This window comes from Lissotriton helveticus, chromosome 2_1 (assembly GCF_964261635.1).
Source record: "Lissotriton helveticus chromosome 2_1, aLisHel1.1, whole genome shotgun sequence".
NCBI lineage: Eukaryota > Metazoa > Chordata > Amphibia > Caudata > Salamandridae > Lissotriton > Lissotriton helveticus.
In genome coordinates, this window is record NC_136059.1 from 39995374 (window position 1) to 40010521 (window position 15148).

Below are 15148 nucleotides of genomic sequence, written 5' to 3' on the forward strand. Positions count from 1 at the left end.
GAGACAGCCCTCATTGCCGCCACAGACGACATAAGGGCCCACCTGGACAATAGCGAAACATCGGCCCTCATCCTCCTGGATCTGTCAGCCGCCTTCGACGCGGTCTGCCACCGCACACTAAAGACACGCCCCCAAGAAGCCGGAATCCAAGAGAAAGCCCTGGACTGGACCACTTCTTTCCTCTCCGGCAGAACCCAGAGCGTCTGTCTCCCCCCCTTCCGTTCCAAAGCCACCGACATCATCTGCGGCGTACCACAGGGCTCTTCCCTCAGCCCGATGCTGTTCAACATATACATGGCCCCCCTCGCCCACGTTGCCCGCCAGCACGATCTCAAAATCATCTCCTACGCCAATGACACCCAGCTAATCCTTTCCCTCACCAGGGACCCACACACCGCCAAAACCAACCTCCATGAGGGAATGAAGGCCGTCACAGATTGGATGAGGAACAGCCGACTGAAGCTGAACTCGGACAAGACGGAGGTCCTTTTCCTCGGCTCTACCCCCTCAGCTTGGGACGACTCCTGGTGGCCGACCACGCTAGGAACAGCACCGACACCCATCGACCACGAAGGCAACCTGGGTTTCATCCTCGACTCCTCCCTCTCCATGTCGAAGCAGGTCAACGCCGTCACCTCCTCCTGCTACAACACCCTCCGCATGCTCCGCAGGATCTACAAGTGGATCCCCACCGAAACAAGAAGAACAGTGACACAGGCCCTCGTCAGCAGCAGGCTAGACTACGGCAACGCACTCTACGCAGGTATCGAGGCCAAACACCTACGACGACTGGCTGGTCCTCAACGTACCTCGCCGCAGCCACATCACCCCCCAACTCTGAGACCTACACTGGCTCCCCGTCGAAAAGAGGATCACCTTCGAACTACTCACCCATGCACACAAAGCCCTCCACATCACCGGACCAGCCTACCTCAACGACAGACTCAGCTTCTACACCCCCACCCGCCAGCTCCGCTCAACCAGCCTCGCCCATTGCCGCTGTCTCCCGCATCCAACGAACGACCGCTGGGGGAAGGTCCTTCTCCTTCCTCGCCGCCAAGACCTGGAACACTCTCCCCACCCACCTGCGGCAGACCCAGGACCTGCTCACCTTCAGAAGAATCCTCAAGATCTGGCTCTTCGAGCAGTAGCAGCACCCCCTCCCCCTCAGCGCCTTGAGACCCTCACAAGTAGTTTGCTCTATAAATGCATTGATTGATTGATTGGAATCCATTGCACACTTGATGAGCAGTCTGGCTGCCTGATGGCCATCTGAAATCAACTGATGTAACTCGCCCCTGTTAGCCTCGGGGAACAAGGGTAAAAGTTGGCTCAAAGACACCCACAAAGCGTATTAGCGAATCCTGTACCCTGGCCTCCTTATCAAGGGGGGAATAAGGGAGGTTCCCATCTCAGGGTCTGGACTACGAAGCTGTGGTGGGTCGGATGTCTAACAAGGCAATCATGGTCACCAGGGGCAGGGCGATATGTGTGGGTAATGATGCAGTCCACTGGCACACCTGACTCAGATTTTGCCCATGCCCCCAACAAAATGTCAGTAAGTGCCTCACAAAAAGGCAGCACTGGTTCAACCCCCGATTGTCCGGGATGAAGGACCTCAATAAGAGAGTCTGTAGCCTTTTCCACAGTAGGAAGAGTAAGATAAAAACATCAGCCACTCTCCTCAAAACCTCTGCCAAAGAGGAACTGGTTTCTGAGGTGAGGCCAGGAGGTGACAAAAGGTAGGACGCAGGGGACAAATCTAGCTCACTTGCTTCACCCAGCTCCGCAATCCAGCTGTCCAACCCAGAAGGAGCCACTGGCTGCTCCAAGGGGATCATCCCCTCACAACCTTCCCCTAACAGGCCTTGTGAATCCTCCACAGAAATGACAGGCTCTGGATACAGCTTCATTAAACAATGTTGAATGGTAGTGAGGCGACGTCGAACTGCGGTGAGGCGACGTCACGCGGCGTTGAGGCGACACCGTGCCAACGTCTACCTGGGAAAGAGGAGAAACGTCAGCCAGAATCTGCTCAGATATCCGGAGTTGCGGCAAAGCCGGCTCCACAGTGCACACTGACTCCAGCTCGGAGTCTACCAACGCAGCAATGATCGGCACCTTAATAGCGACTGACTTTGCGCCGGAGTCGATTGCCATCGGTCGCCCAGAAGGACCATGCACTTGTGCCTTACAGTCCAAGGCTGGAATTGTCACCGAAGGCAAACCCGACGGCGATGATGCAGTTATGGCACCTATAACCTCCTTGGGGAGCGCAAGTGCTCCAGAGGGTGACGAGGGCCCTAAGACCAGATGAAAAGCCTCACAGTACTCCTGCATCTGCTTCCAGGTCGCCCCGGCTCCAGGAGAAACTGGGAGGCTCTGGAGTGACGCCGGAGTGCGAGTCTCAGCAATAGGATGAGATACACCTTTGCGATACACATTACAACTCGAAGATGCTAGAGAGGCCCGTGCCTTCGACCTCTTGTGACGCCGCTTACCGTGTAATGTCGACGGAGACTGGGAACATTGTCATTGACCAAGGGGTGAAGAGCATCAATGGCCCGGGAGGAAGTCCGCGACAACCGTGCCGTCAGAAGCTTCATGTGCCGCTCGCAGTGCCTTTGGTTGTAACCGCTGACAGGCATCAAACTCGTTGCCATCGTGGTGCTCGCCCAGGCACCACATACAGATAAGAGTGTGGGTCCAGAGGGCATTGAGCACACTGTTTTAGATGAGGAAAGTTCATCACAGAAGGCTGAAAAACGACCAGAGATATGCGTTGCAGCGTGGAAAAGAAGAAACTGACGACCACGCGCCGGACTTGGACTTCTATGGCTCCAATGACGTCATATCCGGAAACAACGTCATCACGGAGCCATACAAGGCCGTCCACTGGTGCACAGAGGCACTGCTGAAAAATTTCCAGATCCAAACTGGCGCCTGGGGAGAATTCAAAAGTTAAGGAATCTGCGGCTAGATGTCTCTATCAGATATTCATTTCCATTCACTGATTTGGCCTTGAAAGCTCACTCGATTAGTGGTTCATATAGAGCATTGTTACCTTTTTCCTTAGCCCCCACCACATGCTTACCTTATTCCGCATGTTTGTTTTTCACCTTCGTATTCTAACCTGAATTTTTATATGCTTGAGTGCCCTCTTACATCCTGAACAGTCTTCCATTCTTACCATCCAACACTCCAGTCATCATCACATAGACCCCTTAAGTCAAACGCTCTAAAGCCAACAAACGTTATTAACTTCCAATGCTCTGAGATCAAATGTATGGCAGTAATAGGTTGGACTGGGGCAGTGGCGTTGCTTCCATGCTCTTTATATGAACAAACAAGTGGGTTTCCTTGCTTCTGCTCTACTAGACGAAGGATCCATTTTTCATAATCCAGGTTTATCTCTGGGTTGGGTGAAGTGTTTTTCTAACCCCACAATCACGCCATCTTAGTCTTTTTCATCAGAAGTGTCTGGTAGATTCTGGAAGAACGTATTATACATATCAACCTCCATGAATTTACACCGCAGAGGCCTCTTCACAGCACCTTCTGTCTCCATGAAAGTCCTGGCAGGATTGTTACGCCTCCAAATCCGCAGTTTCCAAGGATGGGCGCAGTCACTGAGACTCACACCACTGGAACAAGCACCCTGGGTGAACAACGAGAGCAGGCCTGATGCAAACATTCATGCTGTGCACACTGCTGCCACCTAGTGAGCACCTACCGGTACCACATCTCACCACCAGTGAAAGCGCTACAAAGCAAAGTTACTGAATGCGACCTGTATCTCACAAACTCATCCTTATGCACCTCAGTCCACACAAGCACCTCCGCTCTCATTCAGTCAAGTGCCACCCTCGAATTCCCACGCATCAGGGGGCCGCCGTCCAGCCCAAGGCCTATGAATCTCAGAGGTATGGAGTGGGTAGCAGGAGCCCTATGCCCAGAGTCTGCCTGGAGGATGGGGCCTCCTTCTGCCTCAGGCCTCAGTGTCTTCTTGCACCCGAGTCCAGCGTCAGTGTCCACACAGGGTCAGTCCGTGCTCAACACAGTGTTAATTCACCTCAATGTTGTATAGGGGAGAATACATTGAAATGAAAAGTACCTGCTGCCTCGCCGCCTCGGTGCTCTTCTGCTCCTGATCACAGGCTCCCAGACTCCCCTGCACCAATCCAGATGCTGCTCTCATGCTCGTAATACTATTACCTAGCATGAGAGAAGCGCTGGGATTCAGCGGAGAGGGCTGTTTTTACGCTCCCTGAGGGACTGGGAGCCTGTGCCTGCTGTTCCCCATGCAATAACCTGGCGATATCTAAGTGCGCATGAAGGTTTGGCCACCCTAAGACAGTTGCTTTATTATCATTTTACTTGACATGTTTTTATCAGCTGACTGCGTCAGTGGGGCGATGCTCCACCGCCATAACAGAGGAGCCGCGGCTATATCGATGGGTTTTATATTGAAGGGTGGCCCTTGTTGGGCGGGGGCACCTTAAGCCGCAGGGGCTTCAGTGGACTGTGTTATACCCCGAGTGCAGCTATCATACAGTGGCAAGCAGATCACCAAGACTGTAATAGAAGATCCTCAGAGCACTAATGCTAACCTGCTTGTAACAATTAAAGGAGGTTACCGTCCGGCACATTCCACAAAGGCTGTGATCTTGGCGGTACTGGATACCCTCAGAGCAAATGCTGACAGGGGCGAACATCAAGCTCTGGTACTTCTGGATCTGTCGGCTGCGTTCGACGCGGTCGACCATACCATCTTGTTGAACCGTGTCGAGCAAGCCGGCCTGAGGAACCCCGCACTGGAATGGATTAAATCCTTCCTCGCCGACCGCACTCAGGCGGTCAGGCTGGGTAGGTTTACTGCCTCCAAACTCTCTTCCACATGCGGAGTCCCTCAGGGTTCCTCCCTGTCCCCGCTGCTTTTCAATCTTTACATAAGACCCTTGATCCATTTGCTAAAAAATAGAAATATCACTGTATTTAATTATGCAGACGATCTCCAGATCATATTTTCCCTTACTTCCCCTAATGCCAGGAGTGAGTTTCAATCCACAATGCTTCACATCCAGCGTTGGATGGATGTGAACCAACTGAAACTCAACCCAGGCAAAACAGAGTTGGTCTTGCCTGGGAATAGTAAGAACAGTTGGAGCACGCAATTTTGGCCGCTTGAACTCGGGACCCCCCCACCCCTTCTCTCTCTGTGAAAAGCCTGGGGGTCACGATCAACGCCGACCTCTCACTGCATGGACAAGTAGGCTCCGGGATCTCCTCCAGTGTCCATCAATTACGGAAAATAAGGAAAATAGCACACTTGTTTACCCATTCTGCCTTAATCCAGTTGGTGATAGCACTCGTTCTTTCACGGCTGGACTTCTCCAATTCGATCTACCTCGGTCTGCCGCTGGGTCTGCAAAAAAGGCTTCAAATGGTTCAGAACCAGGCAGCCAGACTGATATATAAACAACCCAAGAGGTTGTCAGTCAGACCTTACCTTGTACAACTCCACTCACTCCCGATAGCTCACCGTGTATCTTTCAAGACAGGTTGCTTAGCCTTTAAGGCCCTTCATGGAAATAGCCCCAGATTCATCAGTCGCATACTTACTAAATACACCCAGCGGCGTAGCCTTCGTTCAGCCCATCAACTTTTGCTCAACACCCCGTCGTTCAGACTGAAATGTCAGGGAGGATGCAGCTTTTCTTACCTTGCCCCTAAATTATGGAACTCTATTCCTCTGGCTCTGAGAAGTTGTAACGATCTCCTCAGCTTCAGAAAATCTTTGAAGACCTGGCTGTTTGAGCGTAGTATCCTGACTGCACCTGACTTCTGTTATCAGCGCCATGAAACCCTCGGGTGTACGTGCACTTAATAAATTCCTACTAACATAGCATAACATAACCAATGCTATTATTACCTGAGATAAAAAGAAGCAAAGTTGGTTACAGGTTAGCACTGACCTTGTCATGCGGTAGTTGCTTGTCAAAGATACTGTATGGTTTCCAGAACTCTCACTCATGCCATAGACCTGTATAATAGGAAGATTCAGTCCCATGAAATACTCCAGGGTCTCCTTTGAGGTGATAGCACCTCCTGTGTAACGCAGGACACATCTATCAAGGCCCAAATCAGCCATCGAGTACCCAAGGACTCCAGAGCCATTACTGTAATAGGAAGATTTAGAAGATGGTTAGAAGTTGAACTAGCAGAAATAATAAGCCTTTGCAAATGCATTAGGTTGAACTTTATCCAAGCATCTCAGATAAGCGTGATATTGGCAGAGATGGCTCTAAGCAGCAACTTCTTATGCCAGTGCAATTTTTGAGTCAGTAGTAGGGGTGGGCGTAATTTGCGTGGACGTGCTATGCAAAACTCTGAGAAACGGTAAAAAATCTCTGAGAGCACGCAAAAGTCTTGCGAAAACGTTTGCATGCTCGAGGAGAAATATCTTGTGAACACGCATTTTGAAAGCGCGAACAAGCAAATAATTCTGCGAAGCCGCGGAGTGCGGAATTTTTGGCAGTTCTCCGCGGAACGCAAAATTACTCAAATTCCGCGAGCGGAACGGAATTTACCGCCCAGGCCTAGTCAATAGCACCTTGCCACCTTGCATTGTAGGACTTGCACTTTCTCTTTTTGTAAGGGCCATTTACTCATGAGTCAGAACTCTTTGGTTTGGCACCGGTGCTAGTAAGCTGCCCATTTGTGGAATTAATGCTGAAGCCCACGGGGAGCTACCAGTACTCAAATGCCTTAGCAATCTACAATCTAGCTCAGTTTGTAACTGTGGCGCAACAGTCAGTTGCACGCAGGCTTGGAGCGGTTATATGTTGTTACCACGAATTCCGTTGCAACGCATGCCTTTTCCACGCATGCGTTACCACGGAATTCGTTTTCCCCTCATCTTCTTTGCCACGTCGTTCTTACGTCATAAAGAGGAAGCGGAAGTTTATTCCGCTTCCTCTCTTATGACACTGTTTTTTTCGGCACGGCGGGATCGTTTTTTTATGGGGGGGGAGACCCCCCCAACCCCCCTTTTTAATCCTTCGTTTTTTTTTTTCGTGGTAAATACGATCGTTGAAGGCATACGCGTTGGAAAGACGTTTACGTGGTAAGTGCCTCGTTGTAAACGTTACGCGTAGTACTGCCTTCGTTGTTAATGATGTTTCCCGCTTGGAGCTGCCTCTCAGGTGTGGCTTGTGCTCAGCCTGAAAGGGTTACATAAATGAAACCTTTCTACAGGAGCTGCTGCCAACAAAATCATACATTTTGCAAGTTTGCCCTTACATTATTCATATATAGAATGGTGTTCTTATCTCAAGTCTAGTCAAGAATAACTTTATTTCAGTTCAAAAGAACCATAAAAGTTTGACAGGTAAAATGTATCACAATTTATAAAACAATCGCAATATTACATTTAAAAAAGAAGCAATTCATTAAATAGTACAATATAAAAATTTTATACATAAAATAATAAATTTAAAGCGACAAGCTATTACACAGTTCATCAAGATACAACCGATTACTGTACAATAGTATGAAATTAAACCATACTTTAACAAACTCTTTGACTCAAAACGCTTTCTAATAGCCATCAATACTTTTTTGTAATTAGCTAATGCAATGCAGATACAGGGGTAGCCAAGGTGTGCAGAAAGTTAAAACCATCAAAGTATGTGCAGGGGCGAATTTTCCTTAATAGTGGGGCTAAATGTTTTTCCTCACCACTTTATATAAACTACAGAATAGAATAAAGTGCATAGTGCTTTGGTTAGCCGAATTGCCACAGGGATAGCGACACTGATAAGACCAAAGTCGGAAGGTGGGTTAGCAGTCCCCGATTTTGAGTTGTATTATTTGGCAACCCAGCTACAGGTAATGACGCAAGCGGTAGCAAAGGAATTCAGGGGTCCGGAGAATATGAGAGGTAAGGGGATCCCACGGCATGTAACGTCCAGAAACCTGTAAGTCAGGGAGCAAGTATTGGTTCTCTGAAGGAGTAGGGATAGGTTGTGTTCTTTGACAATAAGCTGCAGGTTTTTTTTTTAAGTGAGGGAGCAATTCTCCTCTGGCGAAGACCACAGGGTTGCCAGCCCCAATGTGTGACATCTGGTATGGATATGGGATAATCAAAATATCGATGGGAGCTCAGAGGGAATAAGGAAAGGGTCGCCCTCCACTCAAAACCTGTAATACAACAAAAGACCCAGTCCAAAGGCGTCAAAATATGTCAGTGACTCCAGGAAGGGGCAGTCAATATATACTGCTACCTATCACACTCTTATACGTTTTATAAGGAGCTATTGCACTGCACTACCGCCCACGTTGACAGACACACCTGTTATCCCTGACAGCGCCACAGAACAACAACAATAGTGCCCTAAATAAGTTAGTCACAAGTGTCCACACAGTCGTGTTGGACTGAATTCTACTTAGAAAAAATGTGTGAGAAACAAGTGACGCCTCACGGAAACACCACCAACGGGGTAACAGGTATGCAATTTCCAGACAAGCCCCTGTCTCATCATCGGTAGTCACTTGCTTCTCAAAGAAAAAGAAGAAAGAAAAGGAGTGTCCAAAACAACAGAAATTGTGACAAACAGTGGACATCAGTAGTATCTGCTGGTGACTAACACATAACATAAAGACCGTGAGTAAATATTTATGACAGCTATTTTCAGATTATTATTATTTTTTTAAATCATTTTATTAGAAATTAAAGAAACAAACAAGGCAATAAACACAATACAGCAGGATAACTTTCCGAATGAGGAAGGAATAATAATATAGTAAGGTATACAGACAATATTAGTGGAGGGAAGCAGGGGAGAGACGAACTCCAGACAAAATATGTATAATACAATGCGGGGAATGGCAGGTCAGGGGGAAAGTGGAACTTCAGGAATATCCACAAGAGGAGGAGTGCAAATGTCTCCACGGTAAATGTTCCAATGGGCCCAAATCTTACCCCATTTCCTAGGTCGCCCCCGTGCCACAAAGACCGTCTTCTCCCTAAACATGCACCAATCCATGTTTTCCATCCATGCCTCGACCGTGGGCGGCCTCTGGGAACCCCACATCTGCGCTATGTCTCTCTTAGCTACCATATTTCCCAGGGTCGCCCACTGCATCTGCGTTACATCATAGTCATTTGGTTCCCAGACATTCAGGAGACAACGTCTGGCCTCAGGCAGCAGGGAAACACCAGTAGCTTCCTTCATCTTATTGTGTATCCCAGTCCAAAAAGAAGGTACTTCAGGACACTCCCAATGTTGTATAGCTCCTATATATCCTTATATCGTGTTAAGTTAGCATAGGTACATTTGAGATTTAAACGCCATTTTTCCTTTCTTGCAACTTCTGCACACGACCCTTAATTGTTGACTTAGCTTTCAACCTAGTAGTTTGCCGTGGTGAATGTGAGAATAATATGTTATTGCTCTGATATCTGCTTTGTTTAATAAAACATGTCTGCACGGAGAGTGCTGAAGTTTCAGGAGCAACACGATATGGAATTGTTATGAGGTCTGATCTCCACGCCTTCATAGTCATAACACAAGTGCAGCCTTTGCCAACTTGGGCTTGAGGCGGGATTGATATTGCTTTGCACGAGAATTGTTAACACACTTGATGCGGTGCACATGCAGAGAGAGCTGGTGTATGCTGATGTGATTCCTTCAAGCTAGGACACTAAGGTATGGGCCCGCCCTAAAACAACCCAAAGAGACCTTCTTAGATAATAATATAATATATGTGTTAGGGAGGGTGAGATATAAGTGTTGTTAACTCTTATTCATTACAGCATGTTAACATGCTGTCACCATTCGCTTTTTATGTCTTAGTAACTATGCTGATAATTTTGCTACTGATAATAAGTATACTTGTATTATCAAAGATACTGCGCCTGAGAAGACGGCATTAGTAAATAAACATTTCAAATGCACATGTGTCTTCTTTACTCCATGTTCTGGTTTGTAATGATAATATAACGAAAGAGTGTTCATGAGTCCCACGTACCCTGAGGTACTGTAAGTTCATGTTCTGGTTTGTCTAAACATTGGGTGTTTGATATGTCCAATGAGACACTGTAGCTAGCTCGGTAAGGGGTGAGTTGGTTGCTAAGGTAAGTTTTGGGACATCCTAATTTGCCGAGGTTCCACTCCTCTGTGCACAGTTCTGTGTGAGTACAGAAACCCTGCAACATGGCGCCCAACGGTTTCGGTGGTCTTATATCATGACACTCGAGTAGTTTATCATTCATGCCTTAACCCCTTCACATCCGTTTCCGGAAAACGGGGTGTTGGTGAAACCTACCTATTTTTTGAAATAGGTCTTTATTCAAGCTTGATTCTTACTTAAACGGTTTCTTTGAATTACTACCCAGTTGTGCTACAAAGTATTCTTTGTGTTTTCTTGTTTCCAATTCTGTGATGGCGGCAGCGGTGGCTATTGCGCAGCATAGTCGCGTAGCGATACGCAACCATCTTCAGACGTACCAGGTCCCAGTAGATGGGATGGCTGTGATTTTCGTGGTGAGTGCGGATCCGGCGTTTCCTTACGAGTTGTTTTACTCTTGGGTTACGTTTCCGGCTGTGGACGCTAATTCTGGTTTGTACCACTCCTACACCGCCTCGGATGTCCCGGCTGAATATACGCCATACAGGGCATTGGAAATACCTATTGATCATTGGCAGCATCGGGTTTGGTTTGATGGCGCCCTCCCCCACTCTTTGTCCCGTGCGAGGTTAGGTCCACTCTCTATTCCAGGTACTAATTGGCCTGCGTTGGGTGGCTTTACCCCGCACCCGAATCACGGGGCTTGTACCCTGGCAGAAATTCGCCGGCTACATGTAGTTTCCATTTCCGTGATTCGTGCATTAGTGCAATACATCGGTCGACATCTTCCTGGTGGTCCCCAGGGGGGTGCGGCCGCTCCCTTGGAACGAGGCGGAATGCGTCTCAATCCAGTGATGGTAAATTCGGTTTTTGGTGCGCGTCCTGTTGACAACGATGACTTCCCATTCTGGCTAGCAGAGAAGTTTGATCAACTGGAAGCGGTTTTTCCGAATTCCACTCCTGCTGATAAACATAGAATGTTGACGATTACTCTCCCGAAGGATATTACTCCTGAACTTGCTGACTGTGACAGCTGGGGAAAAACATTTGCGGCAGTTTATACAAGGTGCTTCGGCACCCCGTCTATGACTGCCCTGCCTGAAATCGTTCGACGTGTTCAGAATGATCACGGTCCAGAGGCAGCGGTTGAATTGGGTATGCGCCTGTGTGGTTCTTTTGAGATTGTAAGTGATCTCATTCTCTCCAATGTTAAAGGAGATGCAGTTAACTTTCAGGTGTCGAATGCTTTGGCTGCTCTGCCCGATGCCGACAAACCCCGCCAGTTAGCAAAGATTGTGGTGGCCGCTTATAAAACGATTGGCCGCACCAGTAGAGGTCTGAAATATTTTCCAGTGAAGGAGAAAAAACAACCACAGGGGCAGTCTGCAGTGACAGATGCCCAGCCAAAGTCCAAGAAACAAAATTGGCCTAAAAAACAGACACAGGGGAAGCAGACAATGCAGACTCAGGGTTCTTTTCCTGCAATAGAAGCTCCTGCACCATCCGACAAAGTTTATGATTTGCGCGACCGCGCGATGATTAAATCACCTGATCGTTTTCAGGTTTCTGATCAACGCTCTCCTCGTTCCTTTCAGGACGCATCGGCCCAGATGACCGGTGGAGGGGGAGGGGGTGGACGTGGACGTGGTGGCCAACAAGGACGTGGTCAGTCCCGCCAGACGGACGGCGCAGTGAAGCAGGAGGATTCTACGCCTAGGCGTCCGCAGTTTGCGAAAAAGAAAGTCGCAGCCTTAACAGCGCATCGATATGCCACAGATAGTGAGAACGCGGCTTCGGAATCTGACGTGGGCTCTGACCTTGCTGGACAGCGCGGCGGAGATAACAATAGTCAGAGAGGCGCTGCGTCCACTACTGAGGGTGACAGCGACTGATGTCTACGTTGTGATAGAAACAGCGGATACAAGACTTGCTCCCCCTGAAAGACTATATGAAATCGTCCTGTTAATTGAAGGTGACATACAGCGTACCGTTAAAGGTGTATTTTGGGAGAATCTGTCTTCCACGTATGATATTTTACTTTCGGAGGCTGACTGGCCCCCACCTTTTGTGCTCGCGGCGCCGCGAGGGGAGGAGGTAATCCTACCCAGTTTCGCGAACACTGTCTCGAAGGAGCATGCGCAGCATTTTGCAGAAGAGTGGGCTCGGGCTCTCGCGCCGGCTCTGTACCGTAACCAATGTGGTTGGGATAAATTGTCGCCTTGCCACGAAATTCCGTTGCGGTCTCAGCCGCAGCCTCAACCTCAATATCCCATTCGACGTGAAGCAAAATCTTCCGTCGCAGTAATCCTTGAACAATTGGAATATCAGGGAGTTATTGAAACGTGTGTGTCACCGATGAATAATCCCCTTTTTACTGTGAATAAACCTGACGGATCATATCGTTTGGTTTTGGATTACCGGCATTTGAACTCGCATTGCCGTTACTGTGCAGTACAGAATACCCACGGCTCTGCCCTAGTGGATAGTCTCGTGCGTAAGCGTTTCAAGACAACGCTTGACATATCCAATGGTTTTTATGCCCACAGATTGGACAGCTTTAGCTCCCAATGGACCAGTTTTACAAGCGCTGGAGTCCAAAAGCAATTCCAGCGTCTTCCAATGGGCTACAAGAATAGTCCTGGTGTATTTACCGCTCGAATTGTCTCTATTCTGGAGGCACTCGACCCTGATGCTTTTTCATATGTGGATGATATATATCTCACAGACGACGATATTTGGGAGCATCTGTGTCGTGTGAATTCTCTTGTTTGCAACTTCGCAGACATGGGTTACAAATTCAACTTTGCAAAATCGCACATTGCTGAACATACAGTGTTGTTTTTGGGCTATGAGCTCAACAATGAAGGTAGAGGTTTGGCTCCTCACTTCTTGGAGAAGTGCGCACAATTGCGCGCACCAACAACACTGAAGAAATTACAATCCTTACTGGGCTTTTTGAATTTCGGCAGAACTTACATTCCGGAATATGCCCAACGTGTCAAGCCTCTGTATGCTTTGATACAACCAACTTTCTCAAAATCATGCTGGCTGCCTGAGCATTCAGCCATTTTGCAATCGTTGCAGGCTGATCTGCTCGCTTCTAAATATTTACTGACTCGTGATAACCACACCAACCTGGTAATAAGAATAATTCCTGGGACGGTGGGTTTCACCTACCTCACTTTTAATGAAGGTGACACAGTACCTATTGCTTACAAGTCACACTTGTACACCTCGGCTGAGATGCGGTTTCCCACCATAGAAAAGGTTTTAACTGCTGTACAGATGGCAATTCTAAAAGAACGTGCTCTGTCACAGGGGAAACGCATGCTAGTGGTAACACCCTGTCCTCATTTGGAGGCAGTCACGAAAGCCAGTGTACCAAATTCAAAGGCTTTGCACCCTCGGTGGATTCAGTGGGCTGCGTCATTGTCATCCGCAGATGTCATGTTTATTTTTGACGCCTCCTTACGGTCACAGGAGTACTTGCAGTATGAATTCGTTCATCCTGCTCCTCTGTCGATGCGACCTTTGGAGGACTTCCATTGCATCATTTACACTGATGGGTCGGCGCAGGTTGCGCATGGCTCTAAACATGCCTACGTTTCCGCATGCGCCATTGTGGTCGGTGCTATGTTGAATGACGAGTTCATTTCCAGGGAGGTACACACGTTGCCCCTGGGCGATTGCACTGCACAATTAGCAGAGCTTCGTGCTCTATTACTAGCTTTGGAGTACGCAGATCCAAGTGTTACTACTCTAATTGTAAGTGATTCTTACTACTGTGTCCAGTCTTACAATGAAAACTTGTTCTTTTGGATTCAAAATGACTTTCGTGATTCCAAGGGTAGCACAATAAAACATAAAATGATCTGGGTTCGAGTGGCAGAGCTTAAGGCTATGTTGCCACTCGTTTATGTGATTCATACTCTCGGTCATCGGCGCGTGGGAGTACACGCTCTTGGCAACTCGCTTGCTGATGAAGCGGCGAAATCAGCAGTATCTACATACTTAGTTGCAGCGGTTACTAGGTCTAAAACCAAGATTGATAGCGACATCTTGGCAGCGGTTGCTGCCTCTGAGAAGGGAAGTAAACATCCTTCGGGATTCCCTTCGAAGTATAAATACCACTTAAGTCCCGAAAAGGTTCCTTTTGTGACAATTCCTGATGTTGGGGAACGGCTGATTCCCAACTCGGATCGCAGAACAGACTTGATTACAGCGGCTCATGAAGGTGTGGCGTCTGCGCATGCGGGCGTCTCAGCCACTGTAACGCAACTACAACAACGTTTCTGGTGGCGGGGACTGTACAAACAGACGCGTGATTATGTCCTTCTTTGTGACATATGCCAGCAGATTAAACCTTCAACTGCTACGCGTCCGCCTCAGACTCAGTTGTACATTTCTAATAAACCACTAGGCTGTGTTTATTTAGATCACTGCGGTCCTTTTTCATCTGATACTGCGTATAAATACATCTTAGTAGCAGTTGACTCATGCACACGCTTTGTGTGGTTATGGCCACATCGCAGCGCTGATTCCCGGACTGTCATCAGAGATTTGCGTATCTTTATAGGGATTTTTGCCTGTGGTACCTTCCATTCGGATCAGGGTCCGGCTTTCGCCTCTAAGGCGTATAAGGATGCCATGACTTCGATGGGGGTCCAAGTCAAGTTTTCGTCACCCTACAGACCCGAGGGTAATAGTGTAGTTGAACGAATGAACCGTGATTTAAAGCAATCTTTGACAGCCCGAGTTATAGGCACTGGCAGAAACTGGCTGGCCCACCTCTATGGCGTGCAGCGTGCTCTTAATAATCTCCCTAGAAGGTCTCTGGGTGGGCGGACCCCATACGAAATGCTCTTTGGCATCAAGATGTTCGTCCCTGACCTTGACGGTCTAGACTCGGTGGTTCGCGCCACTTTCTTTGACGCAGATGAACATTGCAATATTTTACAGAATCTACAAAAGACGAGAGACACTCTTGCTAAGGAACATTTGCCCTCCACATCGGATG

At 48.2% G+C, this 15148-nt stretch overlaps 1 protein-coding gene across 1 annotated transcript in view; it reads right to left on the reverse strand.

Annotated features, from left to right (window-relative positions):
- LOC144820052 (long-chain-fatty-acid--CoA ligase ACSBG2-like) overlaps positions 1-15148 on the reverse strand; it is a 452754-nt gene that overhangs the window by 146326 nt on the left and 291280 nt on the right. Inside the window, exon 9 of the mRNA XM_078677706.1 lies at positions 5976-6179. Within this exon, the coding sequence (XP_078533832.1) occupies positions 5976-6179 (204 nt within the window). The remainder of the gene's footprint in view (positions 1-5975; positions 6180-15148) is intronic.